This window comes from Macaca mulatta, chromosome 3 (genome assembly GCF_049350105.2).
Source record: "Macaca mulatta isolate MMU2019108-1 chromosome 3, T2T-MMU8v2.0, whole genome shotgun sequence".
NCBI lineage: Eukaryota > Metazoa > Chordata > Mammalia > Primates > Cercopithecidae > Macaca > Macaca mulatta.
The window spans coordinates 174,489,739-174,508,624 of NC_133408.1; the positions used below are offsets into that span (position 1 = coordinate 174,489,739).

Sequence of the window (18,886 nt, forward strand, 5' to 3'; positions counted from 1 at the left end):
CATTGACTGGAAGAAAGTTAGGGGGAAGGAAACTAAAAGCGTAGTTGGTTTATTTATTTATCTTGACTCTCAATTTTTGGAAATCAGCAGCGCCATAATTTTAACTACTTTATGTCATGTTCTAAATGTATACTAAAACATATTGTATTGTTACCTTGTTTTTAAGTAACATGAACCAAATGAACTCTTTTGAGAATTCAGGTTCACCGGTTTTGAGCATCAGTGATTGCACTGTGACACCTTCTGGATTTCTGACTGTTCTGCGGATTTCTCATTTCCCTCTCTGTCTCCACTCATCCCAGATGATTGTGCTTTTTGCATGATATGCCCTATCTGGTGTTTTCCTGCCTTTCATCACTGTCAGCAGTTAGCTTACTGGTAATAAATAGAAGACATTTCTCTACCATTCCTTTTCATTCCGCTTGAATTTTCTATAAGAGGCTGTGACAAGTAAAAAGGCTGACTTTGTATGTGAAATAAGTAGAAATAGATTATCAGTTAATAATGAAGTAATCTTTAGCATGTGATTATTTTCCCCTGATTTTTATAACATGACCAAGAACTAAATCATTACTTGTATAGCTGACATCCATTAGTCATGCAGAGACCTAAAATCTACAGACTATTAGATACTAAAATTTTATTGGCTAGATGTGGCACTTGATATGTGTGTGTGTGTGTGCGTGCGCGTGTTTATGTGCACGCGCACACGCACATGCGTATCTTATTTACTCAAGTATTTAAAAGTTTCTGTTCTTGTTCAGGATAATTAGATCTTTAACTTCATCATTAGTGGTATATAACTTCATCATTAATGGACCATAGTATTTTATTGTTTGAAGAAGAGTTGAGGCTCCTACTAGACAACAAACTGAAATTCAGAATTTCAGAATTTCTGCCAGAGGTGTATTCTATTCAACTGTGCCAACTCCTTTTTTAGAATTGGGACTCAGATTTACTGTGGCCAGGCTCCCTTCCCTCAAGAAAATGCCACTATCTCCTTTAGGATCCTCTTTCTCCACCTTCTTAGCTTGGAAGTCCCCCTTTTAAAAAGTTTCCTACTGTTTAATACCACTGACTCTTCACCTATCTTCAAATTTGTTATAGATCTCTTTAAACTCATTCTACAGCCCACCCACAGCTGATTGTACACATCCCCTCCTGCTAGTGCATTGATGATTTAGCTGTTTGTTACTGTTCTTTTTGAGGGAAATACGAACATTTAGAAATGGTGGTAAAGAAGACTATAACCATGCTGGGGGCAAAGAGAAAATTACATGTAGAGGTTGTGTTTAGACATAGCAAAACTTACTTTTCCACATTTGAGGGAGGTTTTGAAACTATTAGCAATTTATGAAATTAATTTAATCAAATGGTGTACCTGCTTTGGAAAACAATCTGGCAGCTCCTCAGAAGGGCTGAACACAGAGTTACCATAGGATCCAGCAATCCCACACCTATGCATATAGCTATATTAGCTTCCCAGTGCTGCCGTAAGAAAGCACCCAAACTGGGTGGGTTAAAACGATAGAAATGTGTTTTCTGGGGGCTGGAAGTCCCAAATCAGGGTGTGAGCAGGGCTGTGCTCTCTCCGATGAATCTAGGAGACAATTCTTCCTTGCCTTGGCTAGCTTCGGTGTTTGTTGGCAATCTTTGATGTTCTGTGGCTTGCAGAAGCATCACTCCTTGGCATTCTCCTTGGGTGTGTGTTTCTTATCCACATTTCCCCTTTTATAAGGCCACCAATAATATTAGCCCACCCCCTCCCACCAGTGCCCTCCATTTTAATGGGATTATTCTCTGTTAAACACTGTATTTCCAAATAGGGTCACATTCTGAGGTACTGGAGGTTGGGACTTCAGCGTATCTTTTTGAGGGGATCACAGTTCAAACCATCACAATGCCCAAGAGGAACGAAAGCACATGTCCACACAACAACTTGTACCTAAACCTGCAGAGCAGCATTATTCGTAGTAGACAAAAGATGGAACAACCCCAGTGTTCATCAGCTTATAAATGGGATCTGTCTATACAATGGAATGTTACTTGGAAATGAAAGGGGAGGTGATGCTGATACATGCTACCATATGGACGAATATTGAAATAACTCTGTTATGTGAAAGAAGCCAGCCACAAGGGATCACATATTATAGGATTTCATTTATATGAAATACCCAGAATAGGCAAATCTTTAGAAACAGAAGGTAGAGTGGTTGTTGCCTAGAGGGTAGGGAGGATGGAAGATTTTGCAAGTGATTTGCTGATGCGTACAGAGTTTCTTGTTGGGGTGATACAAAATACTCTAAAATTGATTGTAGTGAGGGTTGCACAACTCTGAATATGCTAAGAGCCATTGAGTTGCACACTTTGTGTGGGTGAATTGTATGTGAATTATATCTCATTAAAGCTGGAAAAATAATAATGGAATTGAAAGGTAAAAGGATTTGTCATTGGCCTAGAAAACCATAGGGGAGGGCAAACATATGGAAGTGAGTACAAAGCTGAAATGCACGGCTGTGGAGTATAGAACACCAGGAAAAATGAAAGTGCAGCTTTGACCGCTGGGGCAGAAGTGGACTTACAGGGCTCGCTGGGAAATAAGCAGGCATTGGTCTTCAGGCAGCTTCCAGTCCTTCATCTAAAGGTCTTATTTTATTTTATTTTATTTTATTTTTTTAAGTTGGAAGTATGAAACTGAATGACCTTTAGAGATTAATGACATTTTCTTTTCTTTTCTTTTTTAGACAAAGTCTCACTGTGTTGCCCAGGCTGGAATGTAGTGATTCGATCTTGGCTCACTGCAGCCTTCGCCTCCTGGGTTCAAGCGATTCTCATGCCTCAGCTTTCTGAGTAGCTAGGATTATAGGCGTGTACCACCACACCTGGCTAATTTTTGTAGCTTTTTAGTAGAGATGGGGTTTCGCCATGTTGGCCAGGCTGGTCTCGAACTCCTGGCCTCAAGCAATCTACCCACCTGAGCCTCCTAAAGTGCTGGGATTATGGTATGAGCCACCGTGCACCTGGCCATTAATGACATTTTAAAGTAGCCTTACATTATAACTCCTATTCCTATTACCATAAACAGGCTTTGTAGAAAATGTTTTTATTTGGGGGATAATTGATGTAAAACAGTGGGGTTGGTGCAGAAAGAGGTAAACTGTAGGCAATGACTTCAGTGGGAAGTATGTGAACACAGAAAAGGACGTGGGCTACCGGAGAGGGAGGTCTCTATGAGAGAGGTAGAAAATAAAAACGATGGGGTTGGTGACCAAGGAGGATGGCAGAGAGTTAGAGGGAAAAAATGGCAGAAAAGCCAGAACATGCAGTTAGGATAAGAACGTAGCCAAGAAAACTAATAGAGTGGATGTGAGGATCCAGATTTGTCTGCAGGAAAATAGAAGGATAGTTTGTAAGCTTGACTCTCACCCATCCTGGATATGACGACTTTGTTCCTTTCTGGCCTATAGTACCCCCTGGTGGTACTCCAGTTAATACTAATGGAGTTCTTAGATGTTGCTGTAGTTCCCTACTATGACTTAACTCCCACACCTAACATGGAAGAAACTATGTCATGTACATGAAATAGGCTGGATTGGATTTCAGGATCATTTTTGTATAAGTTATTTATTGTCTCTAAATGCCAATCTGCATTAATAAAGTTTCTCTTACAATGTCTACTGAAAAATAAGGTCCCAAGTATTCTATTTCACAACTGTAAGAATTAAGCATAAGTGACTTTCTCAAGATCAGAAGAAATAGTATGTCATCGTATTTTTTTCACATCATTTCTGTTAATTTAGTGAGATTTTAGCCCTTTCAAAATTGATTATAGATGTATTAACTCGCCAGAATAGGTGTGTTAGTCTAATATTAGTCCTCTTGTATTGCATGTCTAACTTTCCAGAGCTCAAATTACAGGGGTTTGTGTGCTTGGTTACTTACCAACCTAAAATAAAACATTTCATAGGATTTAGATGCTAACTTTTCGAGACTCCAGAAATTAAGTGAATCTCCCCAACTGTTTAGGGGGAAATAAAGATTTTCTTTTATAGGAAGGACTACTTTGCCAGTTCATGTGTATGTGTTAATGGTGGTAAAAAACAAAAGTTACTATCTTAATTGCAAGTTTATGCTTACTATCAAGTTACATGATCATACATGCCCATTTTGTGATTAATATCTGTTGTCCGAATGTAATTATTAATAGCATCTCCTTTTACTTTCAAAAGTGCCCCAGCCTGGATGATAAATTATGTGGTTACCTCACTATAAAGATGTTGAGCTGGATGTGGTGTCACGCACCTGTAGTCTCAGCTACTAGGGAAGTGGAGCAGGAGGATTGCTTGCACCTAGGTTTAAGATCAGCCTGGACAACATAGTGAGACCCACTTTTAGAAAATAAAAACATGAAAATGAAGATGTTAGCTTTCACTACTGTTAAGAATTGAATCTAGAAATGGGCATAACCAGGGTTTATATTTCTGTAAGCACAAAAGTTGCTAAATTTCTTTTCATTTATTATGAAAGTAAAAACACTTGTGGCTGCAGATTCATCTGATTCCAAGCCATGCTTTCTAGAGATGTTTATATAAACTTCACCCATACAATATAGGCTTTTTCAAGAGACTGGAGTAAATTTTCCCTATTTTGTCTTTAAACTGCTTGACAAGTTAAAATGTTTTACCTACTGGGAAGGAGTGTGGTAACTGATAGCATCAATGACAGCATACTGTCCTATCAGAAAAATACTTTCTTATTGTTTGAAAACTGTAACTGTGGGGTGGGAAGAATTATGACCCCAGTTAAATAACTAATTAGAATATTGGTCTATGCTGAAATCTCAAATTGCTTTAAGATTTTCTACTAAGAGTATGCTAATATTACTCATCTCCTCTTAGGTCTACTCTTAGAGGTATCATCCGTGTACCTCAACAGTAAAGAGTATTGGTTCTGAAGATGTTAGCTGTTTCTCAAATATTTGATATTATGACACTATAGGCAGTCATATCCTGACTGATGCTTTCTCCATTTGTGGAAAAGAAGACAGGTGCTGTTGGAGGAAACTGAAGTCTAAAGAGACTCCAGATTCCTTGGCCACGATCATGGTAATTAGTTGGCGTCAAGAACTCTACTCAAAACTCAGTTCACTGAGGCTCCACACACGGTTATCACCTGGGCTTTAAAATTTTTTTCTAAAAGGTAGCCCTTCCCCTTGACCTGTTCTTCGTTTGGAATACTGTGTTTTAAGAAGCTGAGTCAAGAACATCCATGGCAGGTAAACTATAAAAAGGTAATTTAATGCAACTAATCAAGTCTTAAATTATTACTGCTGTTTTAATATTGTGGTCTGAATGGCGCACTCTAGCATAGCTATACAAGATGACCTTTCTTGAGTGCATACTGCGTGCCAAGCACAGTTTTAGACATTTTACATACACATGTTGTTTTATGTAGGAACTAGAACATGGCTCTGAACTCACTGGAAAGCTATGGTTCAATACTGCGTTTTACTTTGCTGTTTAGTATATCCAGGTCATATTTTGTATTTCGTTTGATCAGTCATTGATCAGTAAGCTGTTTTGCTTAAAGAAACTGCTTTAATAAAAAGAAGCAAACTATTGATACACCCATTATCATGGATGAACCTCAGCTGCATGGTGCTAAGTGAAAGAAATTGGGCTAAAACAGCTGTGTATTGTATGATTCCATTTATGTGCCATTTTGGAAAATGTTTTATCGGGAAATAAAACAGATGGGTGGGGAAAGGGTAGGCTGCCAAGGGGCACAAGGAAATTTTAAGGGTTTGATAGAGCTGTTTTATATCTTGACTGGTTATTACATTATTGTATGCAGTTGTCAAAACGCATAGAACTTATATGCTAAAACGGGTGACTTTTGCTGTATGTAAATTTTACCTCAAAAAGCCTTGCTTTATCCAGTGAACTCACCATTGCCAATTAGGAGAATTAAGTGAAGGTTGCTATATGCACCTATCTTTGCCTTTGAAAACTAACCTGGAGGGCATTTGTTATGCTTTCTCGAGGCTTCAGGAGCCATCTGGTTCTGACTTTATTTAGCACCTAAATCATGGTCATTATAGGGAACTGCCTTTTAAAGTCCTTCTTCATGAGAAGTTATGTTTAAGTTGCTGGACCATGAAGTTTTGTTTGAGAATCTTGCTATTGTTACAGGTTGAAAACTCCTCTAATAAAGTTTTTTAATTTTTTTATCCCAGAGCTATCTCTGCTTATTATCATCAATTTCGTTAGCCTTAATTGGGCCTTCCATCCCCTCCTTTTTCTTCTTGTAACAACCTAGTCTAGGAGCAGGTCAACAAGGACCTCCTGGAGTCAACACAGATGAATGGTACACTGAGAGGCAAGTGATACTGATTCGGAGCTAGATAACACTCTTGTATGAGAATTGCAAACACGGAAACCACAAGTCAGTACCTAAGACAGGCTTCTTGGCTGATGGGGATGACCCTTCCCCTGTCAAATGACTTATTTATATAATATCTCTGCTCATAAATCGTATATGCTTTTGAGATTGCTTTACTTTTAATCTGATGGTAGTTAATGCTTTCAGAAGAAAGAAGTCAAAACAAGACATACAGAATATTATATAGTAAAAAAATGCCTACTTAAGGGACTGCTTTACTGGCTTTTAGAAATATAATTACCTATGATTGTGCTAATAAGTCCAGGTTAAAAAGCAGGGCCCACTTCTGACTGGTTCAGAGACACTTCTCACAAAGCGCCACCATGAAAACATCTAATGTCAACCTAAGCATCTGAAAGCATCCTGTACTGTAGTGTTCCAGACAGGCATGTGTTTCATTCTCTGTGGTTGGCATAGTCACTTCCTGTTTGTTTCCTGCTGGCGAGCATCAAAGGAAAAGCCAGGTACCAAAATGAAACACTGGATGTAGTCTGCATCTCGCCAGAGGAAATGGATTGTTTAGTCTGGGTTCAAGCACAGGACGAGGCAGTTTCAAGTTTGGAGTAAGAGTGACACACAAGACACTCATGCAAGACAGACTTGATCCCTGAAGACCTGTGTGCAGCTGCATATATAGCAAGGCACAGAAGTGGTGAGATAAAATTAGACACTCAGAGAGGAATGGTCAGCTGGGACTAGCTGTGGGGACAGGGACTGATGAGTTGGTCACCTTTGGCATTTTAGTGTGATATTTTCAGAAGCAGCCAATTCAGGCCTCTCTTCTGTGAGGCAAGTAGTTGCCTATTGCTGTGGCTAAGCTGTCTTTTATAATAATTGATTTGTAGAACCCTTTATTTTTTAAACATTATAGGCTATTTTAACTATAAAATTAAACGTAGAATGGATTCTTCTCTGTGCCTTATTCTAAATTAGTCTGTTATTTTATCGTGTTATAATATTCAAATCACCCTAGCCCATCTTTACATATATAGTATTCAGATCTTAAATAATTAAAATTAAAAATAGGTAGATCATCTATGAGATTCAGAATCTCTTGTTTCAGCTCGTATTGGCCATAAAGGAATACAGAACTCTTATCACAGATTGTTTGTCGGTAGGGTTTGAATTGTGATTACCTGACCAGGAGAGGGAAGTGAGGAATGAGTGGGTCGCACCTTATTTAATGAATGAGTTGACTGGAGTTGTTTCCCTTTTTTTTTCTGATTCCAAAGCGTATGCACTACAGAATTGGGGTTTCTGCTTTCCTTTTCGTCCTGTAGCAAATCTGTCTCTCTGTCCATCTCTTCTGTTTTCTAAAATTCAAAGATTTTGAACACTTTGGAGAAAAGCAAAGAACATATAAAGCCATTTAATTTGAATTGTTTATTTTATTGGCACTAGATGTCAACAGCTTTTTCTTCGAGGCTAAGATTCTTTTAATTCTCCTTTTTTTTCTTGGTAAGGTCATGGGGAGCACAGTGTTTAATCAAGGCTTCAACAGTAAAAGACTAGATTTAATTTGAAAACCCAGAGAGTTAGAATTTATTCAGTTCAGGTATGCACCTAGGGTTCACTACATCAGGTCTTGTTCTTGGTACAAGGGATACTGCACCTATATGTGAATGAGACACAGGGTCCTTTTGTGGAGCTTTTAACCTCTTTCTGAAATTTGTCTATACTGCACCTCTGACAAAGTCCTTAGGGTGTTTCCATATATAGGCTTTATGTTTTAGGATTTTTAATTAACATTTTGTTCTTTTTTTTTTTTTGAGATGGAGTCTGTCTCTGTCCCCCAGGCTGGAGTGCAGTGGCGGGATCTCAGCTCACCGCGAGCTCCGCCTCCCGGGTTCACGCCATTTTCCCACCTCAGCCTCCCAAGTAGCTGGGACTACAGGCACCCACCACCACGCCCAGCTAATTTTGTTTTTGTATTTTTGGTAGATACGGGGTTTCACTGTGTTAGCCAGGATGGTCTCGATCTCATGACCTCGTGATCGCCTGCCTCTGCCTCCCAAAGTGCTGGGATTACAAGCGTGAGCCACCACACCCAGCCTAACATTTTATTCCTTATAGCCTTTAGTTACATGTAAAAAGTAGATTCACATAACAAATACAGTTGTAATTACTTAGTGGATCATATTACTAAATAATTTCTGGACCCTAGCAGCCAAACCATAAAAGTGTTACTTATAGTTGAACAAACATTTACTAAATCTTGCAGTGGGTAAGGCTCTGTGTTCTAACAACATGGGTGATACAGAAATGGATCAAACATTGTTCCTGTTCTCAAGGAATTTATAATCCTGGTGGGGAAAGTGAGCATTTGCACAAGCACCTCTACCAGGAGGTGCTTTGGTAGATGTACAGTGTACATAACAGTTTGTCTTTGGTTCCTGTTCCTGCTATGGTGACTTAGGGGAGAGGGTTGGTAGGTGCAAATTTGACTTCCTGAAGTTAGTCCTCTATGCAGAAAATAAAGTTGTTTGACTTTCTCCCCAATTTTGACCTTGAGTTACTTCCTGGACTTATTATCCCAAACTTTCATTATTTCTTCCTTAAAATATCCCATTATCTAAATTGACTGCAGTTAGCTCCGAGGTGCTTCTACATGAAGATTCAAGACTTAAAGGCAATGGCGGACCCTTAAAGACAGGGGTAGCTGTAAAGGGAAACACCACTGAGTTCTCGCCCTGCACCTGCTCCTCCACACATTACTGTAGAACACAGTGCCTTGCCCACTGCAAGAATTTAGTAAATGTTTGTTCAACTGTAAGTAACACTGTTATGGTTTGGCTGCTAGAGTCCAGAAATTATTTAGTAATATGGTCCACTAAGTAATGACAACTGTATTTAACTCCACACCACTGCGGAGAGGGGTCGGTACAGGGTGAGAACTCAGTGGTGGTTCCCTTTATAGCCGACCCTGGAACAATATGGATTTGAACTGCATAGGTTCACTTATACATGGGTTTTCTTCCAACAAAATTTGGATCAAAAATACCACACTTGCTAGAGGTGAAACCTGTGTAGACGTAGGGCTGACTTCCAGCCTTGAGTGTGAGTGGATTTTGGTACACGTGCAGTCCTGAAACAAATCCCCCACTTATAAGGAGAGACGACCATAGAATTGTAGAAAAATCTGAGCCAGTTATCGAGGGATGTGCCACTCATTTTTAACTTTCCTATAATGTTCCAGTGAATGAGTTTATAATAGGATATTATATAAGATTAGCACTAATTCAGTTTGGTTTAATATAGTTCAGATGCATTATTCTGGCCTTAGGAGCTCTGCCTGCTTAACTTTCTTAGGATGTTGAATGTAACTTATGCCAAAATTGAGTAATGAGTAATGGCTTCACTGTGGTTTTTCCTAATCTGCTGTTTTAAAATTTTAGTCACTTAAGTCTCATTGACTGATTATTAACCAGTCTGAGTATTTTAAATATTTGTAAGTAATTAGTCTGCTGTGTGAATGGCTTGAGTAGTCATTAAAGTGGAATGTTGATTTTATTTATTTATTGGAAACATTACTATTTTTGTAGAACTCTTCTTCCTTTGTAGTTGAAATATTATAGTTTCGGTGGCCTTTGTTTATTTGGCTCTTTAATTTGGTCCCACATAAAAGGGACCAAACTTGAGAGTGCCGCTGTTAAAGAGGGGACCTGGTGGATCTGGTTAGATCTGAGGCCATGGTCAAACAAGTGAATCCCATGTATGCCCCAGCCCCTTGCTGAAGACCCGGAACTTGTTTCTAAAGTCACAGACAACAACTCCTAAACGTAGCCCATCATGATCACAGTGTGTTAGCTGGCCCATATGTTAGCTGGGGATCAGACAAACTTATTCATTCTCTTTACCAGTCGTGGGAACACTGGATGCATCAGCAGATGTCCAGTTAGGACCCAGCCTTTCACAAGGGTAGAGCGTTCATAGAAACATTCTTCTCTCTCCTCCTCGGTAGTCGTGGAAATAACCATGGATAAGTCACCTGACCAGGGTTTAAATCCTGGGGATTTGGTAGTTTAAAAAGGTCCATTTTTACTGCCTCAATAGTCCTGTGACTAGAGCAAGTTTATTTAACCTCTCTGGATCTGTTTACTTTTTTTTTTTTTTTTTTTTTTTTTTTTTTTTTTTTTAAAAGACAGAGTCTTGCTCTGTCACCCAGACTGGAGTGCAATCTCAGTTCACTGCAACCTCCTCCTCCCAGGATCAAGCAATTCTCCTGCCTCAGCCTCCCGAGTAGCTGGGATTACAGGCGCGCACCACTATGCCTGGCTAATTTTTGTATTTTTAGTAGAAACGGGGTTTCGCCATGTTGGCCAGGCTGGTCTTGAACTCCTGACCTCAGGTGATCCACCCACCTTGGCCTCCCAAAGTGCTGGAATTAGAGGCGTGAACCATCGCACTGGGCCCTGTTTACTATTTTTTAACATCTTTATTGCATTATAATTCACATACCATGCAATTTGCCATTTAAAGTATGCAGTTAAATGACTTTTAGTGTATTCACAAAATTGTAACTCCATTACCACAATCAATATTGGAACACTTTCACTACCCTAAAAAGAAACCCAGCACCCCTTAGCTGTTACTGTCCCCTCAGTCCCTCCCCTATTCCACCCAGCCCTGGGCAACCACTAATCTACTTTCTGTCACTATAGATTCGCCTGTTGTGGACATTACATATAAATGAACTCATGCAATAAGTGGTCCTTTGTGACTGACTTCTTTTATTTAGTAGCATCATGCTTTCAAGGTTCTTCCAAGAACCTTATTGTGGTTTGCATCAGTACTTCATTCCTTTTCATTGCCAAATAATATTCTATTGTATGTATATACCACATTTAATTTATCTGTTCATTAGCTAATGGACATTTGTGTTGTGTTCACTTTTTGGCTATTATGATTAATGCTGCTATGAAGGTTTGTGTACAAGTTTTATATAGACTCATGTTTCATTTCTCTTGGGTATATGCTTAGTAGTGGAATTGCTGGGTCATATGGTAGATGTGTGTGTAACAAAAGGAATTGCCAGACTGTTTTCCAAAGAGGCTATAGCCTTTTGCATACCTGATTTTACAGTGTATTATGACTCCAGTTTCTCCACATGCTTACTCACACTTGTTTATAATCTGACTTTTTATTGTTGCCATCCTAGTGGGTACAAAGTAGTATCTCATTGTGGTTTTGATTTGCATTTCCTTGATAGCTAGTAATATTAAGCCTATTTTTATGTGCTTATTGACCATTTGTATATCTTTGGAGAAATGGTTGTTCAAACCTTTTGCCCATTTTAAAATTTGATCATTTGTCTTTTTATTATTGGAGGCAGTTCTTACATCTGATAATTCTAGAACATATATATCTAGAATATATATGCTATGCAAATTTTTCTCCCATTCTCTGGGTTGCCTTTTTATGTTCTTAATAGTGTCCTTTGAAGCACAAACATTTTTAAATTTTTATGTAGCCAGTTTATTTTTTTTTCTTGTGTATGCTTTTGGTGTCATATCTAAGAAACTATTAATTAACTCAAGGTCATGAAGACTTTACTCCTATGGCTTCTTTTCTAAAAAATTTTTACAATTTTAGCTTTTGACTCTAAGTCTTTGATTCATTTTGAGTTAATTTTTTTATAAAGTGTGAATTAGGGATCCAACTTCATTCTTTTACATGTGGATATACAGTTATCCCAGTACTATTTGTTGAAAAGATTATTCTTTATGCATTTCATCGCCTTGGCACACTTGTTGGAAATCTATTGATAAAAAATATGAGGGTTTATGTTGGGTTCCCAATTCTATTTCATTTATCTGTGTCTATCTTGATTGCTATAGCTTTGTAGTAAGTTTTGAAATCAGGAACTATGAGTCCCTTGGTTTTTTCTTCTTTTTCAATATTGTTTTGGCTATTCTGAGTACCTTAGATTTCCATATGAACTTTAAGATCAGTTTGTCAATTTATACAAAAAAGTCCACTGAGATTCTTGATAGAATTGTATTGAATCTGTTAATTTAGGGAATGTTGCCCTCTTGATACGTGTTACGTCTTCTAATCCATAAATACATATTTAGGTTTTCTTTAATTTGAACAGTGTTGTAGTAGTCAGAGTATAGTTTTGTACTTTTTGGGTTAAATTTATTTTTAGCATTTTATTCTTTTTGATGTTATTATAAATAGAATTGTTTACTTAATCTTTCATGTTGCTTATTGCTACTGTATTAAAAACCCAATTTCCTTTTCTGTATTGTTCTTGTATCCTGCAGCCTTGCTGAATTTATTAGTTCTAACAGGTTATTGGTGGGATCATACCTTCGGCAAATAGAGATAGTTTTACTTTGTCCTTTCCAATCTGGGTGCCTTTAATTTCATTGTCTTGCCTAGTTGCCTTGGCTAGAATCTTACAATGTTGAATAGAAGTAGAATGTTCAGTCATTCTACAATAAAGTCCTGGATTCAAGAGCTTAAGATTAATGGTTGGTGACACTGCAAAGGCACACATCTATGAGTGGTGAATCCGAGATGCTGATAGATACGTACACCCATAGTTTCTGCTTCTCCTGGTAAACTTTAGTCAAACATGGTCACTTTTGTCACTTTTGTTATCTTTTAACAAATTAATTTTTAGAATTTAGATTATTTGGAGAAATCTATAAAATCCATTTTTCTCTCCAATTTAGTGAGCAATATGCTTACAGACTCTGGAAACAGATAAAGCATGGTCCTTGCACAGTAGATGAATATAAACAGTACTCAGTGTCCTCATGCTCTTGTGTCTCTAAGGTGCCTCTGCTTTTCTTAACCATTAAGAATAAAATAAAGGAATGCTGGTGCTAGAGAGACTATCCTCTCTCATTTTATAAATGAAGAAATAGTTCATTGGAGGTAAAATCTTGGCCAAGGTCACTCGCACATGTTCTGCCACAGAGTACTAGGAACATAAAGAGCCCTCAGTTACTAGTTAGTGAATGAGTTAGGTTTGGAGACCTCCAGAGCTTCCCCTGGATTTGGGAGTGAGTACTGTTGGATTTGAAAGGCTCAGTGGTCACCTGACTCCAAACGACAGGTTGTTGACTTCCCCTCCTGCTCTTTCCGAGGGATGTATGTGGTGGCTGTCGTGCAGCTAGCTGACATTTCTGACCTGATGGAGCCGGAAGGTGCTAAGAATCTAGAGCAGTCATCTCCCTGCTACACAGCTAGCGGTCTGGTCTGAATAGATTTGTTCTCAGCAGCTGTAGTTTGTGATGGTAATCTTCTGTAAGGTTGCAGTGTGAGGGTGGGGGCTTGGCAGGGCAAAGGAGTATCTTAGTATAAATCTTCTACCTAGAAGGGAATTCCTAATAGAGAAAGAAGAGAGACTTATTGTGCTACCTTTTTTTCATGTATGTTCTCTTTTAAGCCACCCCTTTTATCCCACAACCCTTTAAAATGCTGGCAAAGGAAGAGTGTGTGTTTTTCGTTTGTTCTTTCTTTTAATTGACAGGAGAATTGGAGGTCCAGAGAAGTTACTTGCCTAAAATTGCAAAGGACATTGCAGGGGGATTGGCGGGGGAGGTGATGGGACAGTACACTTACTTGGAAGAGACTGTGTCTTCCAAGTTCAGATCCTTTCCATTTTCGTAGTTGTTTGAGTGTGGATAGTTTGTGTATACGAGTTATTAGGTAGCTCTTCTAGGCCTTGACATGAAATTCTAATAAAGAGCCAGCCCAGCAGTAAGGATCCAGTGCTATGATTCTGTGACTCCTTGGCTGGTGCTCACAGTTAGGACCAATGGCTAATTAAAATGAAAAGGTGCATTGATTGCTAACTGATAACAACTTATTCTGCCACCCTCAAGTAAAGACAAACCCTTGGACTCCCCTGAACTTGTTCCAGCTAGGTCCTTTCTGTTAAGATAGAACAGGATGCATATGGTTAGCATTTAGAAGTCTATGTAATTAATAAAGGAGTATTTTTAAAGTAGATAATTTGAATACTTTCAGTTGTCTTTTAGTTTGTTGAACTTCATCTCTTTGTCAGGCCTTCCCTTTGCTCACTTTGAAATCAGAGAAACTTGAGAGGAGTTACATTACACAGTAGGTACAGACCCCTAGGTTTGAATCCAGGCTGTGCCATTTACTATCTGTGTGATCATTGTTTACTTAACCTCTCTGTGCCAGAACTTGTTACATGGAGAAATAATATATCGTCATAGGATTGCAATGATGATTAAATGAGTTAATACATACAAAATGCTTAAAAGAGTACCTGGCATGAAATATGTACTCAGGATATGTTTGCTGTTTCTTGTTAAAAGTGCTTGTAATAATAAAAAATATTATTACTACCACTTCTACTACAACTACCACTCTTCTGGTCCAAGTTGAATTATCTGTAATTCGGTTGTACTTTAAAAAGGACTAAAGGTGGCTTGTGTATTATATATACCTTCCTTTTTTAGCAGCTGGAATGTTTAGAGACCACAGGAGAGCGAGCCGTGTTCACAGGCATGCTGTAAAATCCCTTCCTGATTCCCCTTGACTGTGCTTTCTAAGCACCTAGGAAAGCATTCCTGCTGGACTGGATCTAGCTCTGGGTATTGCAAGCTCACTTAGTGTGGGAAAACCAAACACATTCTAATCAAATGAACTAGATTTAGAGATTAGCGAAAAATCCTAATTTTAGTACCAGCCTGGGTACAACACATAAAAGGAGAAACACAGAAAACGCTCCTGGTTCACTTTCTGATTTTTTGAGATTACCTGATTCTTTGGAAAACTAGTAACACAAATGTGGGCATAGAGAAAATAATTTTCCTTCCTTTCAGGTTTAGGTAGGAAACAGGAACAGATTGTCCCAAAAGGTATCTACTGTCCTGATGTAGCAGCACTTGCTGTGAATCTCTAAGCCTTTTTTTCTTGTAATTTCTGGAAAGTTCCTGGCTTCCAGGAATTATAGCTGGAATCCCTCAGTACCTGCATATTTCAGGCACACAGTTAAATGGGATTAAAGTGCAGTTATGTAATTAAACAGAACTTCCTCCTGAGTTGTCTTTTAACACCTAGTCTCTTCCTGTCCTGATCAACAGGTATCTCAGATGAAGACATCGTCAACATTACTCTTCCTACTGGAGTCCCCATTCTTCTGGAACTGGATGAAAACCTGCGTGCTGTTGGGCCTCATCAGTTCCTGGGTGACCAAGAGGCGATCCAAGCAGCCATTAAGAAAGTAGAAGATCAAGGAAAAGTGAAACAAGCTAAAAAATAGTCTCTCCCAACTGTTGGCTAAGAAGAAATGCAAAAGAAGTGGCATAGGAGTGTGTTATGGGTGCTGAACTCTCTCTCTTTTTCCCCGATTTTCCAGAGCTAGGCTGTGGAGTAGAGTTTGTATAGGTAACTAGGTAACTTATTGTGACCCAGATAAGGCTTTAGGATGCCTCAGTGCTTATGTCACAGCCTTATGAGTTAGCTTTCCTGCTAGCCCCCTAGTCAGTCACTAAACTAGTAACTAGTGGGGTTTAATGAAGGTCATCAGTTTCTGAGATGGGAGAGCAACAAGTAGAGATGAAGTTAAAGGTATTTATCATCCAGGAAATCATTTCTGAGTCACCATTGACAGGCACTATTCTAATCAGTAGTTCACTTTTATATTTAGTAAGATTTTCTGGGGTGACAATAAGAGATATTAGATAATATACCATATGTATTTATTACTAGTCTTTTCCTCTAGGAAAAGGGATGCTTTGATAATTAAGGCCAGAGGCCCATTAAATGAGAAAGTCACAGATATATTTCTCCAAGAAAGCCAACAACCGCCACCACAATGACAGAAATGACAACAAGGCCCTTTAACTTGTCTTCTAGTTTAGCGACATCCTTCATTTGACATTTAGTAGAATTCCTCTTTGGCCACAAGAATAAGCAGCAGATAGACAACTATGGCTGTTGAGGTTCTCATTTTGGTTTGTTTTAATTTTTCGAACTTCAATGTTTGGGTACCTGTAATTAGTTTAAAAATAAAGTTCCTGACAATAAAGTGACTGAAAATGGCATCCCCAAAGTGTCTCCATGTGTTTGGTGAATTTTAGGTAGGCTTCTAAACGGGTCTGACTCATGCCTTCCTGTAACAGTTGCACTTATTTCAACACAACAGACACTCGCGATTTTCTATATGCTGAAGCATGAAGCAGGGAAGGTAGAACACAGTGCATGGAACTTTATTCACATGAGCAGAGGGAATGGTATATTAGGGCTTGTGACATAAATTTGTTGTTCATTGAGGGCAAAAGATTATGGTATGTAGCGCAGAGCAGTCAGGGTAGGCCATGACACAATTGATTGCTTATCTGTCTTAATGATACTCTTCCACACTATGTTTTTAGATGCTGTGGGTATGTAAGTCATCATTTATTTAAGCCGTTGACTCTGTTTCAAAGCAGGTCACGTATATTTCAATGATAAAGTCATGTAAAACATTTGTAGCTATAATACCTGTTATAGATATTTACCATTTTTTTCATGGTTTTTCATTGGTGGATTAGTTTATTTGTATCTACTTTATAGTACAATTGGCATTTGAAGAATACTAACTTGAAAGTATTTTTGCTACTGCTTTGTCTCCATTTGATTATTAATGCAAGACTTTTAAAGATTAGCCAAAGAAGATGGCTGAAAAGGTGAACCTGCTTTGCCTACAGCTGGCCACATGTGTGATGTATAAGGACACAGAATGTGGATGCTTTACATTTATTACCTACTATTGGTTTCTCTAGTGTAGCCCCTTCATTTTAGTGGTGTAATACTCTAGAATTCAAATATCAGGGTCAAGAATGCAACTACCAGATGTTCCTAGAATTCCAAACCTATGGCTAGGCTGCAACTCATACCATTTTTTAATAGCATCATCTCTGGAACTGGCCTCTGAGTTTTCCAGCCCAAGTGGTGACCATGTCTTAATGTACCTCAAGATCCTAGAGTTGGATTCTTCCATTGTCCTGCATCTAGGTATCTTCTTCCAGGGAACCTTCTGGCAGCATGATGTGCTTCCGCACACAAAGCAACTCTCATATCCAGTCACTTTGGAATCTCGCAGGCTTCTCAAGAAAAGGATGATTTTTGCTGATACTCTATGATACAAATTGGTCTTACTGTTTTTGAGATCTTGGCTGAAAAAATAAATGTGAATAGAGGAGACTTTTTTTTGTTTTTTGTTTGTTTGTTTTCTTTTGAGACAGTCTCGCACTTTTGCCCAGGCGGGAGTGCAGTGACGCGATCTCGGTTCACTTCAAGCTCCGCCTCCCAGGTTTACTCCATTCTCCTGCCTTAGCCTCCCGAGTAGCTGGTATTTACAGGCGCCCACCACCACACGCGGCTCATTTTTTGTATTTTTAGTAGAGACGGGGTTTCACCATGTTAGCCAGGATGGTCTCTATCTCCTGACCTTGTGATCCGCCCGCCTCGGCCTCTCAAAGGGCTGGGATTACAGGCATGAGCCACCGCGCCCGGCCAAGACATTTTTTTAAATGTCACTTAAAATTAGTTAACAACTCCAGTACTCCAGCCTTAGGATCGCCTAGTGAACCTCTTTCCTTTGCATTGTTAACAGTGTGTCCAGAATTTCTGATGCAGGAATCTTGAAGGCTGCTTATTCTCTATCCTAATCTTGGCATCCTTCTGTTCTGAGGCAGGGACAGAAATTAGGGATTTATTTTCTCCTAAAAAAAAAAGAGGGATGACAATGACCAGCCCAGCTGTGGTGGTTCATGCCTGTAATCCCAGCACTTTGGGAGACAGAGGCAGTAGGATTGCTCGAGCTGAGAAATTCAAGACCAGCCTAGGCAACATAGCAAGACCTTGTGTCTACTAAAAAAAAAAAAAAAAAAAAAAAAAAAAAAAAAAAAGCCTGTCTAGGAATTAGGTCCTTAGAAGGGGCAGCCTGTCCTGCTTCCAGTTTAGGCTTTCCCTGGAGCCAACTCTGCATGTCTCCTCTGCCCAGGCTGAGATGATTGTCCCATGTGTATCAGAGTGGCAAGATAAAGGCAACAGCGGCATCAGCTGCTCCCAGAGTTTTAACTTTTCAAAAGCCTCTCAGACCAGTACCGTATCCCAGTACACCGAGGATGGTTTTTCTGAAAGAGCAGTTCTGACTCAGAAGAGAGGATTTTGCATTGTTTGGTACCAATATGGGCACCAAATTAACAAAATATCCTTGGTTAGAATACATTATGTCTAATGTATTTTTCCTTGGTAAGGTGTGCAAGGAAGATGAATGTGACGATCTATTTCCAAGCTCAACCAGACTCTTCTGCTCAACATTTGCAAGTTATTTCTCATCCCAGGTTGTGACCGCTTGTATTAAAATGCGGTTCCCAATGTGCACATTAGTAACAGTGGTTATTTGTCTCCTGGCCTGGGACAAGCCTCGCCTTGGCCTATAGCTTTGGGGAGTATGCTTGTTTTTTTCTTT

The 18,886-nt window shown here is 39.0% G+C and overlaps 1 protein-coding gene across 4 annotated transcripts in view; it reads left to right on the plus strand.

Annotated features, from left to right (window-relative positions):
* BPGM (bisphosphoglycerate mutase) overlaps window positions 1-16,480 on the plus strand; it is a 33,162-nt gene extending 16,682 nt beyond the window's left edge. For 3 of the 4 annotated variants that reach the window (XM_077995040.1, XM_015134929.3, XM_077995041.1), the window contains exon 4: window positions 15,510-16,480. In XM_077995040.1, coding sequence (XP_077851166.1) covers window positions 15,510-15,688 — 179 coding nt within the window. In that variant the 3' untranslated portion in view covers window positions 15,689-16,480. 4 annotated transcript variants of the gene reach the window in all.
* The last annotated feature ends 2,406 nt before the right edge of the window (window positions 16,481-18,886 follow it).